A 16,139-nucleotide genomic window follows, 5' to 3' on the forward strand; every position below is an offset into this window, starting at 1 on the left:
TATGAATAGGACCCTAGCGTAAACAATTGCAGTATAAATAGATAAAGGGACAGAAGTAAGTTTGCACTTACAACTTTAGGACCTGATTCTCCAGTCTTCCACTGTATTTTGTCATTAACCCCTGTGCAAAATCAGAACACAGTGAGACAAAAGATTTAGCTAGCTACACAGAATTGAGCCAATGGAGTTATGCTGATTTACACCAGCTGATGCCTTTAATTCCTATAGGTAGAACTGTCAGCCTGAGCTGGTGTAAAGCTCACCCTGTTTGGAAATGTTTTCCCTCCTAGTTAATGCTATGCAATTTTAGATTCCGTATCTATTAAAGAAACACAATTAGAAAAACTAAAAACAGCAGCAGTTGAGGAAAATTGAAGAGGTGTCAGGGTAAAGAAATATATTTATGCAATTCCATGCTATCCAATGAGCAAAATCCACCTTTTTATATTCTTCGCCAAACTCTCACAAGAGTAACTGATTTCTGGGCTGATGAGCTTGCACTCTAAGGCCCTGATTTTGCTAAGATGCATGTTCTTAAATGTACACATGAAAATAGACCCACAAACTATGTAATTCTGCTTGTGTACTTGATGCAAAGAATGTGCATAATTATTTGCAGAATCAAGGTCTCAGGCACCAATCCATCAATTTGAGGTGTGGATTAGGGATGTTAAATTTAGATTAACTGGCTAATCGAATAGTCGACGCAATTTGAATTGACTATTTGATTAGCTGATAAGCCTCAGCCTCAAAGGAAAAAGCTCTGCAGGGAGCACGGGGCCAGCGCGGAACTCAAGAAGTCCCCTGCTGGCCCCGTGCTCCCTGCAGTGTTTCAAAGTGGCAGCATCACATAGAGCCCAGGCGCTGCCACTTTGAAAGTGCCCCTTTTCTTTCCCCCCCCCACCCTTGCTGCCTCTTTCTGATAAGAAGCAGCAAGGGAGAAGGGGAAGCGACTAGTTGACTAGCATGTCAACAATCCGATTAAGCATTTGCTTATTGGATAGTCGATTAGTCAACTAGTTCACATCCCTAGTGTGGAAAGATCATTATATCTGAACAGAGACCCACAGACTTTCTGTGGCCACAGGAGTTCATCCAAATGGATCAGACTGCAGAATTTGGGAACAAATACAGACAAATCATAGGGGAAAAGGTCACACACAATAAAGGTGAACTCCTGTAACCATGGAAGTCAATGGGATTTTTGCTTCTATGGGACAAGGATCTAAATCCCATTATTTTTATCACTTAGCAAAGGGTTTCCTCTTGCTTTGTTTCATATTCTCTTTCCCCATCCTGTTATTTCTGCATAAACTGTGCTCACTCTTAGACCTGTAAATTGTATTAAGTAGAACATGCACATACAAAAGACAATTTTTCCTGCATTTTCCTAGATATATTTCCTGTCCTTCCGCAAATACTCCCCAACAAAGCAAAATGCTCGAATGTTGACTAGTGTTCTCTAATTGAAGTAGGTTTCTCAGGCTATGTCTAGACTGCAGGCTTCTTTCAGAAGAAGCTCTTCCGGAAGAGATCTTCAGAAAACACTTCTTCTGAAAGAAAGCGTCCACACTGCCGAAGCATCCAGACTGAATGGATGCGATCTCGAATGTAAGCTGTGATTACTAAGGGTGGAATGGCCATAAGGGCACCTGTGCTTTTTCCTTTCCTCTTCTTGTGAAAGAACTCCCTCTTCCCTGTCCACACATGCCTTTTTCTGAAAGAGCTCTTTCAGAAAAAGGTTTCTTCCTCGTAGAAAGAGGTTTACTGATGTCGGAAAAACCCCTCTGTTCTTTCAATTTTCTTTCGAAAGAACGAGATTGCAGTGTGGATGTAATTGAAGTTTTTTCAGAAAAACGGCTGTTTTCCCCCAAAAAACACTGTAGTATAGACATACCTTCACACAGAGGATACTTACACCATCTACTCAGGGTGCACTGGGGAGGAATGGAACTAAGAACCCCAGTCCAGGATAGCCAGTCTATGGCTAGAATACAGCTACGTTCGTACGGTTACAGAGCCATGGGACCCCAAGTGCAGACTCAATGGGCACATATTTAAGCTTGTCACATTAGTCCTTTCTGCACTGCCCAACTCGGAGCCTCACCTCTAAAGCACATAGATTGTACCGGCCTTTGTACAGTTTCCCTGGCCTGTGCCCCTTCTTCAAATAAAAGCTTTGCCAACAGGCTGGAGGGCACCGAGAGGCTTGCACTGTCATTTGCACTTGGGGGATTTCTTAACAGAACCAATAAATGTAGCTGTGTAGTAAAGACTTTCCTCAGCACTTAGACGGCAATTTTCTCTAATTCACGAACTCCCCACCCTTCCTATTTTCTTTTTAGAAGCAAGCAGATGAACTTGTATTTCTGAAAACTACAGTCTCTGATGTAAATTCAGCTTCTTGCTGGTATCTACCTTTGAAAGTATGGAATCATTTCAGAGAAGACCAATGACTAATCCAAAGTCCATGCAGATCCAAATGTCTACAGCTCCAATCAATCAATAACTTGTCCTAAAATTCTCTTTGTTCAAGTACTGCATAAAGCAAGTAACATAAGCAAAAAAGGTGTTAAAGCAGCATTGTAAAGCTGCTAAATTCTAATCTTGATTTGAGTAAAGTTTGGAGAATGGTTCTTGTCTTGCATTCGAGGATCGCCTCATCAAGTCACAAATTATTTTAACTGTGTTGCATATGTTTTAGATTTTGATGGATTTTTAGTTGTGCAGCTAAATATATAGCTGCTCATCAGTTACAACTTGGAAAGCAATTATGGCTATCCTGTGTGCTTGGGCTTCTTGGAATATGTGGGTGCAAGTAACAAAAAGCTAATGAATTCATGCCAGTAAATCAAGTTTAATTTGCCTGTCTTTTCTCCTCCCTTCTGAAACTGGCTGAAACAAAAGTTCCACTGCTAATGCAGTGACTAGCAAACATGGGTGCCATCACAAATAGAACACTGCCAAGAGGAAACCCTCCATTGACTAATATAACTTCCTGAAGCAACTGCAAGATATTCCAGGCATTAAACTGCTAGAGGTTTGAGGATGCAGTCTACACAAAATGCAGGCACTCTTACATCTAGAGAACATGGATTTTACTGCCATTTTTGATAGACTGAGGATAAAAAAATGTCATTACATTTTGTTAAAAACTACAAATATCTACCTCTAGTCAGGCATGCTGTCAAAGTGTGGGTCCACAAAAACACATAAGAAATAACAGCTTCGCTGTCAGCATCTAAATACAGAATGTTGTAGCTCAACACATTCTGCTTCCATACAATGCCTAATCTGTTGTGCCAGTAGAAACAATATAGAAAGACAGCCTGTTATTTTGGAAAGGAGACTACACACTGGTGACAATGGATAGCACTTAGAAAGTGCTTGTCATTATCAGAGCATCTACTTTAATGCCATTTATTTTTCAGTTAAACTCCCTTGAATGAAATGCTATTCTCTAGGCAAGACATCATCAATAGTATTTTACAAAAATGTTTACTGTTCCTAGAACAATCAACCTATATGAAATCTTCCTCTCTCAATCACTTCTCTTCTACACTCTCATTAATAAATAAGGTTATCATAGATCATGACTACAAAACAGTGTAAAGTGTGACTAATGTGATAAAGATTTGCAATTCTTAACCAAAAACTCAATCCTATTTGATAATATTTGCAACCCCTTTCATTCATTTTACATGAACATTCATGTGAGCCAGCTGCTTTTTAAGTGTTAGTGAAGAGAAAACTTTACAAATATACACACTAGTGGATTTACATAAGTATTTTCTGGGCCATTTTCTAAGCCAGGCCTGAGCAAAATATCCTCTGTGAGCCGGTACAGCCCGTGAAGCTGCCAGAGGAGAGCCTTCGGACACAGTGTGGAACATCAAGCAGGCACTCTGCTTGCCCCCTATACATTGCCGAGAAAGCAGCCATTGCAAACTTGTGGGGCTCTGTTTGAACAGCTGTGAGCCCCGGGAAGGGAGGAGCAGCTTCAGGCATTGTTCTGCCCCCATCACAATCCCACTGGCTGATTTCTAGCCAATGGCTCCTGCAGTCAGTGTGGGGGTGGGATAGGCAGTCAGGGAGTCTGCTTGAGAAGGCTGATGGCTGGGAGTCAAGCTGGGAAGTCTCCCAGCCACAGCCTGCCTCTGGCACTCCAAATCCTCTGCCCTTCTCCTGCCCTCATATCCCATCCAATGTCACAGCCCAAACCCGCTGCCCCCCCACTCCTGAACCCATATCTCTTCCCAGATCCTGTACTCTAATCCCCTGCCCCTGGACACAAGCCAAACCCCTGCATACCCTCTTGCACTCCAGTCCCTTGCCCCAAGTCACAACCCTCTCCTGCCCTAGGTCACAGCCTACACCCCTCCACCACCTCCTGCACCATAATCCCCTTCCCCAGATCATAACCCCCTCTTGCCCAAGGTCACAACCCAAACCCCTGCATCCTGGTCCCCTAACCCAGGACACAACCGCCTCCTTCACCCAAACTCCCTCCAAGACTCCACACCCTCTCCTGCACCCCAGTCCCTTATGACAAGCTCCCTTCTGCACCCAACCTCCATCCCAGACACCACACTTAACATGGAAAAGTGAGGTCCTTGACCATTTCCCATATTCTTGGAGTGCCCCCCATCAAAAATTATTGCCCATCCCTATTCTAAGCTCTGAACCATGGGGAAGCACCCAAGCCATGAGACTGGTCACATAACAGAAGGAGGGAATACCTGATGCAACAGTTGTAGTACTCATTGGGAGGTTTTGGATGTTACTTAGTAGTTTTGTGGTTTTATTTTAGTGATGATCCTAAGCTCAACACTAGGAGCTGAAATGTCACAGCATGAATCTTGTACTATACCTAGTTAGAGATCAACGTGTACATTATAAAACAGTTGTTTCAAAGTAAACCTCTGAGGCAACAGAGAGACTCTGTTCTTATACAGAAGTGTTTCAACAAACATTGCTAGAACTTCCCATTCTTTTTCAACAGCAGGATGCTACCAAATTAGTGGGGTGCATACTGAAGAAACTAATGGGTTTTTTTAAAAACTCTAGATGGCGCACTCCTACAGCATAAGTCTGTAAATTCATGAAGAAATCTCTAGGTTTCCTTTTGAGATTTTCACGCTTAATATTTTTATCAACATATTACTGTCATCCTAAAAGTACAAAAAAGGGCTTATAAATTAGTTATTGCAGTAAAGCAGCTCTTTGATTTCATTAAATTCACAACTGGCTGAACAGCATACCTTCCAAGTGACATTTTAAATATTTAAAGTATAGCCCAAAAGACAGGAAAACTTTTACATATAAAGTTAACCTGGAGATAGAAATTGTTTTCTGTGGAACTGATTAGGAATAAGATCATAATTAAGGACAGAAAATATTTGTGAGAACTGCCACTTTCTAATCTTGGTGCAATGAACACTGAAAAAACATTCCTAATTTAAGGGAAAAAAACCCTTAACTTTAATTCCTACACTTGCTAGCTATATTTATAATATTTACTAATTATGAATTGACTAATCAAATGCAATTCATTTAAAACCAAAATACATACATCACTGGCTTCACATTTAACAAGCAGCCAAAGAAAAAATTTACTTGTATTTTTAAATAATTTTACCAAATTTCAATTCTTTGTTTGGAAACATTTCACGCTTTGTTTCAATGTTTTCCTGTAAAACCAAATTAATCTTGTTTAACCGCCTCCCCCAATCTTTCTGAAGTGATTAAAATTAAGTAAACTGTGTTTCTGAAATGTGAACTTAGTCCATTATAATATCCATGTCCAGGCCCCACTCCTGCATAGGGCAGTAGCATGTTTCAGAGTTAAGATGAATAAGGCAGTTCATGTTTTTCAAGCTGTTGTTCAAGTCAGCTACTGGAGCTACTGTAGGCAGAGTCAAGCAGATATCTGTTAAACCTGGGTCATGTTTTAAGGTATTCTTTGAATCCAGGAGGGACAGAAGCATTTATTTATTTAAATAAATGCTGAAAGTCATAGAATCATAGAACTGGAAGAGACCTCAGAAGGTCATCAAGTCCAGCCCCCTGCTCTAGGCAGGACCAATTCCAACTAAATCAACCCGGCCAGGGCTTTGTCAAGCCGAGACTTAAACACCTCTAGGGATGGAGACTCCACTACTTCCCTAGGTAACCCATTCCAGTGCTTCACCACCCTCCGAGTGAAATAGTTTTTCCTAATATCCAACCTGGACCTCTCCCACCACAACTTGAGACCATTGCTCCTTGTTCTGCCATCTGTCACTACTGAGAACAGCCTCTCTCCATCCTCTTTGGAACCTCCCTTCAGGAAGTTGAAGGCTGCTATCAAATCCCCCCTCACTCTTCACTTCTGCAGACTAAACAGACCCAAGTCCCTCAGCCTCTCCTCATAAGTCATATGCTCCAGCCTCCTAATCATTTTGGTTGCCCTCCGCTGGACCCTCTCCAACGGATGAGATGGACCATCTCATCACATGACCACAGGGGCCTTAGGAAAACTTACCTGCCTCTGACTGAACCTATTTCTATAGAACAACGTGAAGTTTAAAATATGAACCCTATTATTTATTTTGGTATCCACCATTAAAAAACAAGGGAAGACGTATTTGAGTGATTTTTTTTTAGCTGACGTAATTTCCACTCTGCTGCCCAATTGCTAAATCTGCAGAAGAAACATTTGCACGACTAAATTGCCACAGTTTACAAAATAACAACAGTTTAAGTCTGTCTGAACCAAAGCTTCATAGACCACAAATTGCACTGTTCTGCTAAGTAAACATCTAATCTAGACACAGTGCCATTCACACAGATGCATAGACAAGTAAATATTTGCTCATGCATTAGTACATAAAAGCTACAGTAAAATATTAAGCTCATCTTTAAGCATGTGAGTTAGCTTCACTGTAGCCCAGGCTATGAATATATTGCTTCCTTTCTATATTGTCAATTTCAAAAGAAAATATATAAACAAAAACTTTAATATCAAATTTATTCTTGAATAAACTGTGCTTAGGTACAGTAATGATTCATGTTTGTATAATGAATACGTCTCAGTAAATGTTTACCTTCAGCACATTTTCACTCAAATATTCAATTAAAATAAATTATCTAACATATGATCTTCAGCTACACATATAAGTCTGCAAATCCAAGACATCACTGTACGTTATCATTTAATAAATTTATTTCTATATCATGTTATGGCTTAAAAAGCAGTTACTATACATATAGGATCTAATACATTTAATTTCTTTATTGTCTGCCTGGGATAAGTTATACATTTCCTGGGATAAGTTATACATTTCAGTGAGTTTTCATCATGTCTTCTTCACAACAGAAATAAATAGACATTTCAATTTCTATAAAACATTATTTTATACTAATTAACATTGGAATTAGACATTTAAAGTAACACAACTCATAAGTCATTGAAGGTTAAAACAGAGTTGTAAAATCTAATATTACATCTCTTTCTGATACCCTAAGATTGAGTGATTTGCAGGGTTTCCAACATGTCTTCTACTGCCTTCAGAGAGTACTTAGTCTCTTTCTTACTTCGACCTGCAAACTAAGGAAAAGAAACTCATTTTTACTAGTCATGTGACAGAAAATTCACTACACAATGCTGTGAAATAATCTTGTACAAGCTATGGTTCTAAATGTTAAATCAGAAACAACTTTTAAAACACATACTCCACCAATTTCCTGCAAAAACAAAGAAATGTTTCATTAAGACTGTACCACTGAAGTTAAAATCTCTCTCAACATAGGGGAAAGAATTTCCCCACTCTCTGCAAACATTTGTCATAAACATTTTAAAAAGCTGGTCTTTAATTTCATTTAGATCATGTTCATATTTCTGCACATAATAAAAAGGTAGTAAGATTTTATATTATTTACAGGAAGGAAATGGAATAGTTTGCTTTCAAAAACATACTGTACAGCAAGATAATAATTCTATGAATATGTTTCTGGGTTCAAAATAGTCATTGAGAGTCAACACTTTGTATTTAATTATAATCTACAATTACAATTTTAATTCCAGATAGAATTTGCAATAAAACCTATATTGATAATGAAGGAATATGTAGCCATTCAAATGCTACCTTTGTACATTTCAGCTTTTAAAATTCCTTAATATATAAGTAGCCTAGTATCAGAGAAAAGAAAGAGTTGTTGACTACCCCATGCTGATCTTAAAATGAGTTTTCTAACTGTATTGACAATTCGCATCACTCATCAGGCTGATATAATACAACCGATTTATTGTTTATGTTGGTGCTTAAGCGAAGTGGAAAAAGAAACCCCCACCACCTATTTTTTAATACACGTACACTAAACAATTTGGTGATAAAGTAGTACTGACTATAATTTGCTGTTAGTAAACTACTCTGTTTCTGACTAACTGTTAATGTCTGAACACTTAATAAATTTACAATTTAATGATTTTTTGCTTCAAATATCACTGCTGTCATGATGCTTAGTGCTTGATTTATGATGTAGCCCATCTCTCTTGTAATTAACTTAATTTAGCAAACTTCTCGTGTCCTGTTGAAAAAGATTAAGTGATCAAGCTCAGGTAATATCACAGCAGCCATAAGCTGCAGGAGCTGTTAACCTGCTTTTGACCCCTTAGGCCAGTATTTCTCAATCAGTGGTACGAGTACCCTCGGGGTACTCAAGAGAAGTCTGAGGAGTATGTCAACACAACTGAAATTTGGAGAAAACTGAATTTTTGTTTTAAGTTTAACAGCGCTTTATTATTTTTGTATTTTTTACTCCCCAAAATTTCATCACCTGCCCAGCTACGATTAACTTGTTTAAACAAATGTGTTGCAATAGTAGAAAAAGACTTTGTGAGTCTGAAAACTTTAGGTACTGGGGGTACTTATGGTTTTTTTTTTAAAGGGGGTACTTTATAAAAAAAAGATTGAGAAACACTGCCTTAGGCAACAGTCCTAGCTGTTAGTTTTGTATTGTTAAAAAACTAGATTTGGGGTGGTAAATACAACTGCCCCTTAATGATAGCTCTTTAGAACAGGGGTGGGAAACTTAGGCCAGGGGGCTTTCCTGGATCTGGCCCCTGAAGCTCAGAGCCCCCCTGCAGCATTGAGGAGCCCCCTCCCCCCCACTGATCCCCACTGCCCCACCACAAGGCTGGAGCACACAAAATCTAGTAGGTTGGGCCCCCTTAGTCAAGGGCCACGTCAGTGGGGGTTTGATTTGTGTTTTTTGTTTTGTTTTTGTTTTTTGCTTCTCACTTGTGTGCAGCCCCTGAATGATTTTTCTGTGGGTCAACAGCCCCTGATCCAAAAAAAGTTCCCCACCCCAGTTTTAGAATAACACCAGGGATCGCTTTATGCCTTTTCAGCTGATCAAGTAACTTTTGCCTGGATTTGAACAGAACAGAAAATGCCTTTTTTCTATGCCCTCTTTTTCCCCCACACAAATCAAGAAAAGTCCTAATCAAATACACAGGAAAGTGCAATTCTTTGAGAAATGTCTTTTATTTTAAACTAAACTAAAATATCAAGTAAGAAAGTATTGTGATTGCCGTGACTCTTTCAACAACAGCATAGAATCTTGTGCATGCTGTGGTAAAAAGTAATGTTGCGTGGTAGAAACAGTTGAGGGTGAGGTAGGGATAATCAGAGGAGGAAGGATTTCAAAATTAACAGAATTTTACTTTTGTTTCTGCTTTAAAGACAATGGAAACAAAATTAATATTTTATGTCAATTTAAGAAACATTACTTGTGAGTTTCATGAGTGACTGCCTTAACGATACTGACATAACACTTTAATAAATTAGAATAAATAAAACTAAACTCCACATAATAACAAATTAAAGCTTGAAATCTAATCACTTCAAGTTTTCCTTGATGACCAATTATTTTGCCTACTCTGACATTATACTGAAATTCAGCTGATTGAGCTGAAACCCTTAAAAAAATACTTAATTTTCTGTTTCCCAAACGATTTGTAACAGAATCACCGCTCCAATCATAAATAACATGTGACTCACTAATACTGAAGAATTTAGCAGTGTGCTTAAGAAACATTTATCTGGAAAGTTACCATGAATGGGATCACATTAAAGATTTTCATGAGCATTAATCAAACTTGCCTGCCTCTGCTGAAATGCTTCTACCACAGAACATACTAAACCAATTATCTAATTGAAGAGCATTAGGTAGCAATATTTTGTTTCAATGTTAAGTGAAACAAAGAAAATAGTTGTGCTTTACTTTTTATGTGATTCATGTCAATATTAAAAAAAATGAATTTTATATACAATTGTAGGAACCTTGCTTTGATACCACAGGTCAGAATTTGCCTTAAAAGATTATGTGACCACCACACTATGTAACACAATCTTGACAAAAAGTTACCAGTCTAAAGCATGTAATGCAATAGAAATGCACTTATTCTTCAATGTAATAGTAGCCCATTGTCTGTGCGTCTGTAACACTGACGTATACGGCCACGCCCCCAGCCGTGTATGTCAGCGCCTCGCCCTCCCTCTGTGGTGGTTCGGCCCAGTGCTGCGCTGCTCAGCTGGGCCCCGGCGGGAGAGCAAGCAGCGGCAAGTGGCCCTTTGGGGTCCCGTGGGGAGTGCAGACCCCAAAGGGTCGCTTGCCACCTGGGGCCCAGCTGAGCAGCGCAGCGTGCCACGCAGGGAGGGGAAGGGGGCAGGGCTAGCCAGAAGGGGGGGGTGGGAAGCAGAGCTGGAGGGGATCGGGGGTTGTGGGGCTGGATGGGAGGAGGGGGGCGTGAAGCAAACCTGGCGACGGGGGGGTGCAGCCACTGGTCGCAGCCAGACAGCAAATGGCCACTTGCCACCACTTGCTCCCTGGCCGCGGCCCAGCTGAGTAGCGCTGGCGCTGCGCCACTCAGCTGAGCCCCGGTGGGACAGGAAGGGGGGGGGCGGTGATGTACACCGCCAAGGGGTGGGGCCATGTACTTCACCGCCCCCTTCCTCCTCCTGCCATGGTGCTGAGTGGTCGTGTACATCACCACCCCGCCCCCGCCCCCTCCCCCCCGTGGCAGCACGGCTGAGCAGGCAGCACTCAGCCAAGCACCATTGCAGGAGGGAAGGGAAAGGGGGTGGGGAGAGACGGAGGGGAGAAAGAGGCAGGAGGAGGAGGAGAAGAGAAAGGGAGAGTGAGAGGCAGGAGGGGGAGAAGAGAAAGAAAGGGTATGTCTACACTACCCTGCTAGTTCGAACTAGCGGGGTAATGTAGGCATACCGCAATTGCAAATGAAGCCCGGGATTTGAATTTCCCGGGCTTCATTTGCATAAGCCGGGCGCCGCCATTTTTAAATCCCGGCTGGTTCGAACCCTGTGCCGCGCGGCTACACGCGGCATGAACTAGGCAGTTTGAACCAGGGGGTTCGAACCAGCCCTGGTTCAAAGATCTTTGCAATTGCAGTATGCCTACATTACCCTCCTATTTCGAAATAGGAGGGTAGTGTAGACATACCCAAAGAGACGGAGAGAGAGGCAGGAGGCGGAGGAGAGCTGAGGTGGGGGAGGGGGGGAAATGGAGGAGAGAGAGAGAGAGACAGAGCGAAAGAGCTCAGGAGAGAAGACTGGAAAATCCTGTCTTATGATGGGCTAATTGGCTAATTCTTCTATAGTTAGTACTTTCATATGATAGGTTGACAGTGCTTTTACAAATAATTTAACTTAGTACCTTAGGAAGTAATCCTGTTTTCAGCATCAGGTTTAGAATCCAGGAGTTCTAGATAACTCTCTCTTCCTAAATGTACATATTTTTACTACACCAGACACAGCTAAAGAAGCACTAGTCTGAGATGATCAAATATTGAACACCTAAATATATATGGATTGCCAACAAACAAATAAGTTCCTTAAAAAAAAAAAAAATCAGGAACGAATTCAACTCTCCTGACTCCTACAACTTTCCTTGGGAACCTGACAGAGCTTAGTGAAAGCAAGCCTTCTTAGATAATTCAGCCTAAATTTGTTTTCTTTAACTTCATCTGAGTATTCACAAACAAAATAAACCATTTAATTCAAGAAATTCATTCAATAACTTAAGAGACTCAAGCTTGCCAGAAAAAAAAAGATTTAAAATTAGGTTCCAGAAGCCCTCAGAATAGAAGTAGGCCACTAAAAACATTTTAAATTTGTGCTAATCAAAAATTGAGATCCACCGAAAAACAACACAGTGCATATGCAGCTGATGAAGTATTTATCAAATAAATGTATAGACTTGAAATTGAGAAGTTATTCAAAGTTAATGATATCATCATGCATTAAACCAGTGGGAATTAAGTTTAAAATCCACATAGAAAAAGCCAGGTAAACAGAACTCCCAACATCTCTATATTTCTTCAGTTAAAACATCGATATTCAAAGCCAGAAATCCACAGTAGGCAGACAAAATCAGGATGAAGGATGCATCTCATCTCTCTGCAGTAAGAGGACAAGCATGTCTGAAGGATAAACTGAGTTGCTGACAATGCCAGCATGTCCAAATAGCAGAACTCATAAACCCATGGAAAATTCACTAGATATTATGAGTCCTATCTCACTTTGCACAGAATATCAGAGAAGGGTAAGGTTTTACACAGACCATTTAATTACCCTAAATGGAATTTCCGCTCACAAAAAATGCCACAAAGAATTTAATTAGCACAAGTGACTAAAGTTTCATCTTTATGTCTAAAAAACAGCAATCTTCAAAACTGCAATATCATTCATGGGCTTAGATTCCATATTGACTCAGAAGAGAGATGGACACCTACTACACTACTGCCATTTCTTGTAGCACCAGGATTTTTCTAAGTCTTTAAATATGGCGTGCCCTGGTTTTGTCAAACTCACACGTTAAAGCAGGGTTGGACTGGGGAATAGGGAATGCATTTTTTTTTGTTTTTCTTTTGGCAAGAAGAATGGTGTTCACTCCAGTTGCTGGCCAAATTCTAATTTGAGTAGCTACATGCTACAGATCAAAATCCCTTCTGCAGTTTCAATTAGATAAGGTATTTGTCATTTTTTTATCCCAAACTGTTATAAAACACATCTGAAGTATGCAATGTGTCACAAAGGAATGAAGGCACAAAAGTTCTGACATTTGTTTTAAATATATTTTTGTTGTGTTAACGTGATCTGTTCTGGTATGTATCAACTGAGAAAGAGGAGCCAATAACTTTAATCTGGATCCAACGTACTTTCTAGGGAGGTGAAACATTAACCAGTAAGCATCACCCTAAATGGGTAATGCTTACTGGTTCTGGTTAACCAAAGGGGCTGGAACAGTTTTCTGCACTCCCTGGGTAGGAGGCTACTACTGCCCTGCAGGTCCACCACAGGCAGGGGCTACTCCAGACAAGTGACTGGAGCACCCCCTGTCCATGGCAGGCCTAGCCTGCCCATCCGCCCCATGCTGACTCTCTAGGATCGGGGCCAAAGCCAGCTGTAGAGCCCGCAGCAAAGCTTCCCTCGGAGCGTGGCTGGCAGCTCTTGCTGTCCTGGCTCACAGGGAGGCAGCTTTTCTGCAGCAGGGGAATCCTTGTTCCGAGGAGCAGAGCTGCCAGGATCTGGCAGCCCCACTCCCAGGGACGCTTCACTGTGGGCTCTACAGTATAAAGCTTAAATAAGCTTTATAGTGTAGAGCCTATGGCATGTGTAACCACTGGGATTTTCAGCAGATACACAGTTACCTATTTAACTGACTTTTTACATTCCTAATACATTCACAAAAACTGTACAGAGTTAAAAAAAACCAAAACCCTACAAGTCATATTTGAGTGTTACTGAGCTAACAGACAGCCCCATGAAAAGAACAAGAGGAAGTTGTTGTGAATTAAATAACAAACTTTTTTTAAATAAATCACTAGTTTTAAACGGGATTCAAAATGCTATGGTATTAAACCTGACTATGCCACCAATTCACTAAGGTCAGTATTGTCAAAAGGGGCTTGTGACTGGATATTCCACTTGAGATTGCTTACAAGAGGTTGTTTTCCAGAAAGTGCAGACCACCTGACTCCCCAAAATCCAGTGTTTTAAACTGAGCACTGAAGTCACTTTTAAAAAAATGTTGCCCTGATTTCTTCCATCTTTGTGGTGTATTTTAATTCTTCGATGAAATCAGGAAGGGTATTCACATTAATTCTGAAAGATATATCTTTTAGAGGCTATCCTGCTGTATTTAGCTACCAGAAACCTATTGCTCCTCACATTGAACTCACCAGGTTTCTTTAGTGGTTCCTGTAATCCATGGGATTCCTATCAATATTTTTCTTAAGGTACATAAGGCTCAATTCAATGCCTATTGAAGTCAATGGCAGTCTTTCACATTTTTGTACATAAGAACGGCCATGCTGGGTCAGACCAAAGATCCATCTAGTCTATGATCCTGTCTGCTGACAGTGGCCAATACCAGATGTCCCAGAGGGACAGAACACAATAGGTAATCCTCATGTGATTCCCTCCTCTGGCACCCACCTCCAGAGAACAGAGACTAGGGCACGGGTGGGAAATACAGTGGTAGATACAGTGCAAAGAGCCGAGGGAAAAAAGTTGTTGAGCAAAAAACAAAACAAACAAAAGCCCCAGCCACCGCGTTTTCCCTTTTAAGAGCAGAGCAGGCCAGGCATGAGATGCCGCAACTCCGGCTCTGTCTCTTTCAGACAGAAACATACTGCCCCTTTAAGAGCCACAGATGTGGGTGCCACAATTTTTTCTTTGAAGAACTGCATGCGGCTCGCGAGCCACAGGTTGGACATCCTTGGGCTAGGGACACCATTCCTACCCATCCTGACTAATAGCCATTGATTGGCCTAACCTCCATGAATCTATCTAGCTCTTTAATGAACCCTTTTAAAGTTCTAGCCTTCATTGAATCCTCTGGCAAGGAGTTCCACAGGTTGACGGTGCGCTGAGTGAAGAAAAGCTTCCTTTTGTTTGTTTTAAACCTGATACCTATTAATTTCATTTGGTGACCTCTAATTCGTATATTGTGGGAATAAGTAAATAACTTTTCCTTATTTACTTTTTCCATACCAGCCATGATTGTATAGTCCTCTATCATATCCCCCCTTAGTCTCCTCTTTTCTAAGCTGAAAAATCCAAGTCTTTTTAATCTCTCTTAATATGGGATCCGTTCCAAACACCTCATGATTTTTGTTGCCCTTTTCTGAAACTTTTCCAATGCAAATCATACAGAAAGAGGTAGAACAGTATTCTACATACACTGTTTATTGTTGAAGAAATATGCTGATGACTTATGGACCTGAGGAATGAAGTGTAGTTAACCATATAAATATGGGCACAGAAACCATCCTTTTGATTATCAAGTTACTGCACATTTGTTTGAGGGTATACTGTGCTTCACACCACTATGAATCAAAGAAGAAATTGATGTGCTGAAGTCAGGAACTGTTTGACTAAGAGTGCCAAATGGACAAAAGTTTCAGAGGAGTAGTTGACACCTGTCACTGACACTTTCCAGAGAAGCTATACCCTTTGCTCCCTCTTGCTCTAGTAAAGCTGTATGTGATCAGGACTTGATTATTAATGGAGATTGCCTATCTCCTAGAACTGGAAGGGACCTTGAAAGATCATCAAGTCCATTCCTGTGCCTTCACAGCAGGACCAAATACCATCCCTGAAATTTTTTTGCCCAAAATCCCTAAATGGCGTCTGTAAGGATTGAACTCTCAATCCTGGGTTTAGCAGGCCAACGCTCAAACCACTGAGGTATCCCTCCCCCCATGTCATGGAGTAAGCCAAATTAAATTACACAAGCATCTGCTGCAGACTGTCAGTTATGCCATTAAATAGCTTTAAGCTAGAAAGAAATAGAGGCACCTTGAAGGCAAAACACTGTGGGGGAATGAGAAACCACACTCCATTCAGACACAAATATAACAATGTATGCCAGAAAGAATACTAACACGAGAGAAAAGTGTTAGTATTTCTTCACACTTAATACATTTTGTTCAATAAAAGAGGGCGAGAGACCAGAAAGGCTTGTACTGCAAGACAACAAACTTAAACGAACAACTGCATGGAAAGTGTTTCTAGGGATGCCAGGCTTGTGAAAGATGGTGCCTGCCATCTTCAATGAATTTGGTATGATCTAAC

General features: G+C 40.7%; 1 protein-coding gene across 4 annotated transcripts in view; it reads right to left on the reverse strand.

Annotated features, from left to right (window-relative positions):
• Window positions 1-6,992: 6,992 nt before the first annotated feature.
• The window catches only part of EMC2 (ER membrane protein complex subunit 2), a 55,714-nt gene continuing 46,567 nt past the window's right edge, over window positions 6,993-16,139 (reverse strand). For all 4 annotated transcript variants that reach the window (XM_025179592.3, XM_006113019.4, XM_075920216.2 and 1 more), the window contains exon 11: window positions 6,993-7,588. In XM_025179592.3, coding sequence (XP_025035377.1) covers window positions 7,502-7,588 — 87 coding nt within the window. In that variant the 3' untranslated portion in view covers window positions 6,993-7,501. The remainder of the gene's footprint in view (window positions 7,589-16,139) is intronic.

Source organism: Pelodiscus sinensis, chromosome 2 (genome assembly GCF_052426305.1).
Source record: "Pelodiscus sinensis isolate ZL-2025 chromosome 2, ASM5242630v1, whole genome shotgun sequence".
In the NCBI taxonomy this organism is placed as follows: Eukaryota; Metazoa; Chordata; order Testudines; family Trionychidae; genus Pelodiscus; species Pelodiscus sinensis.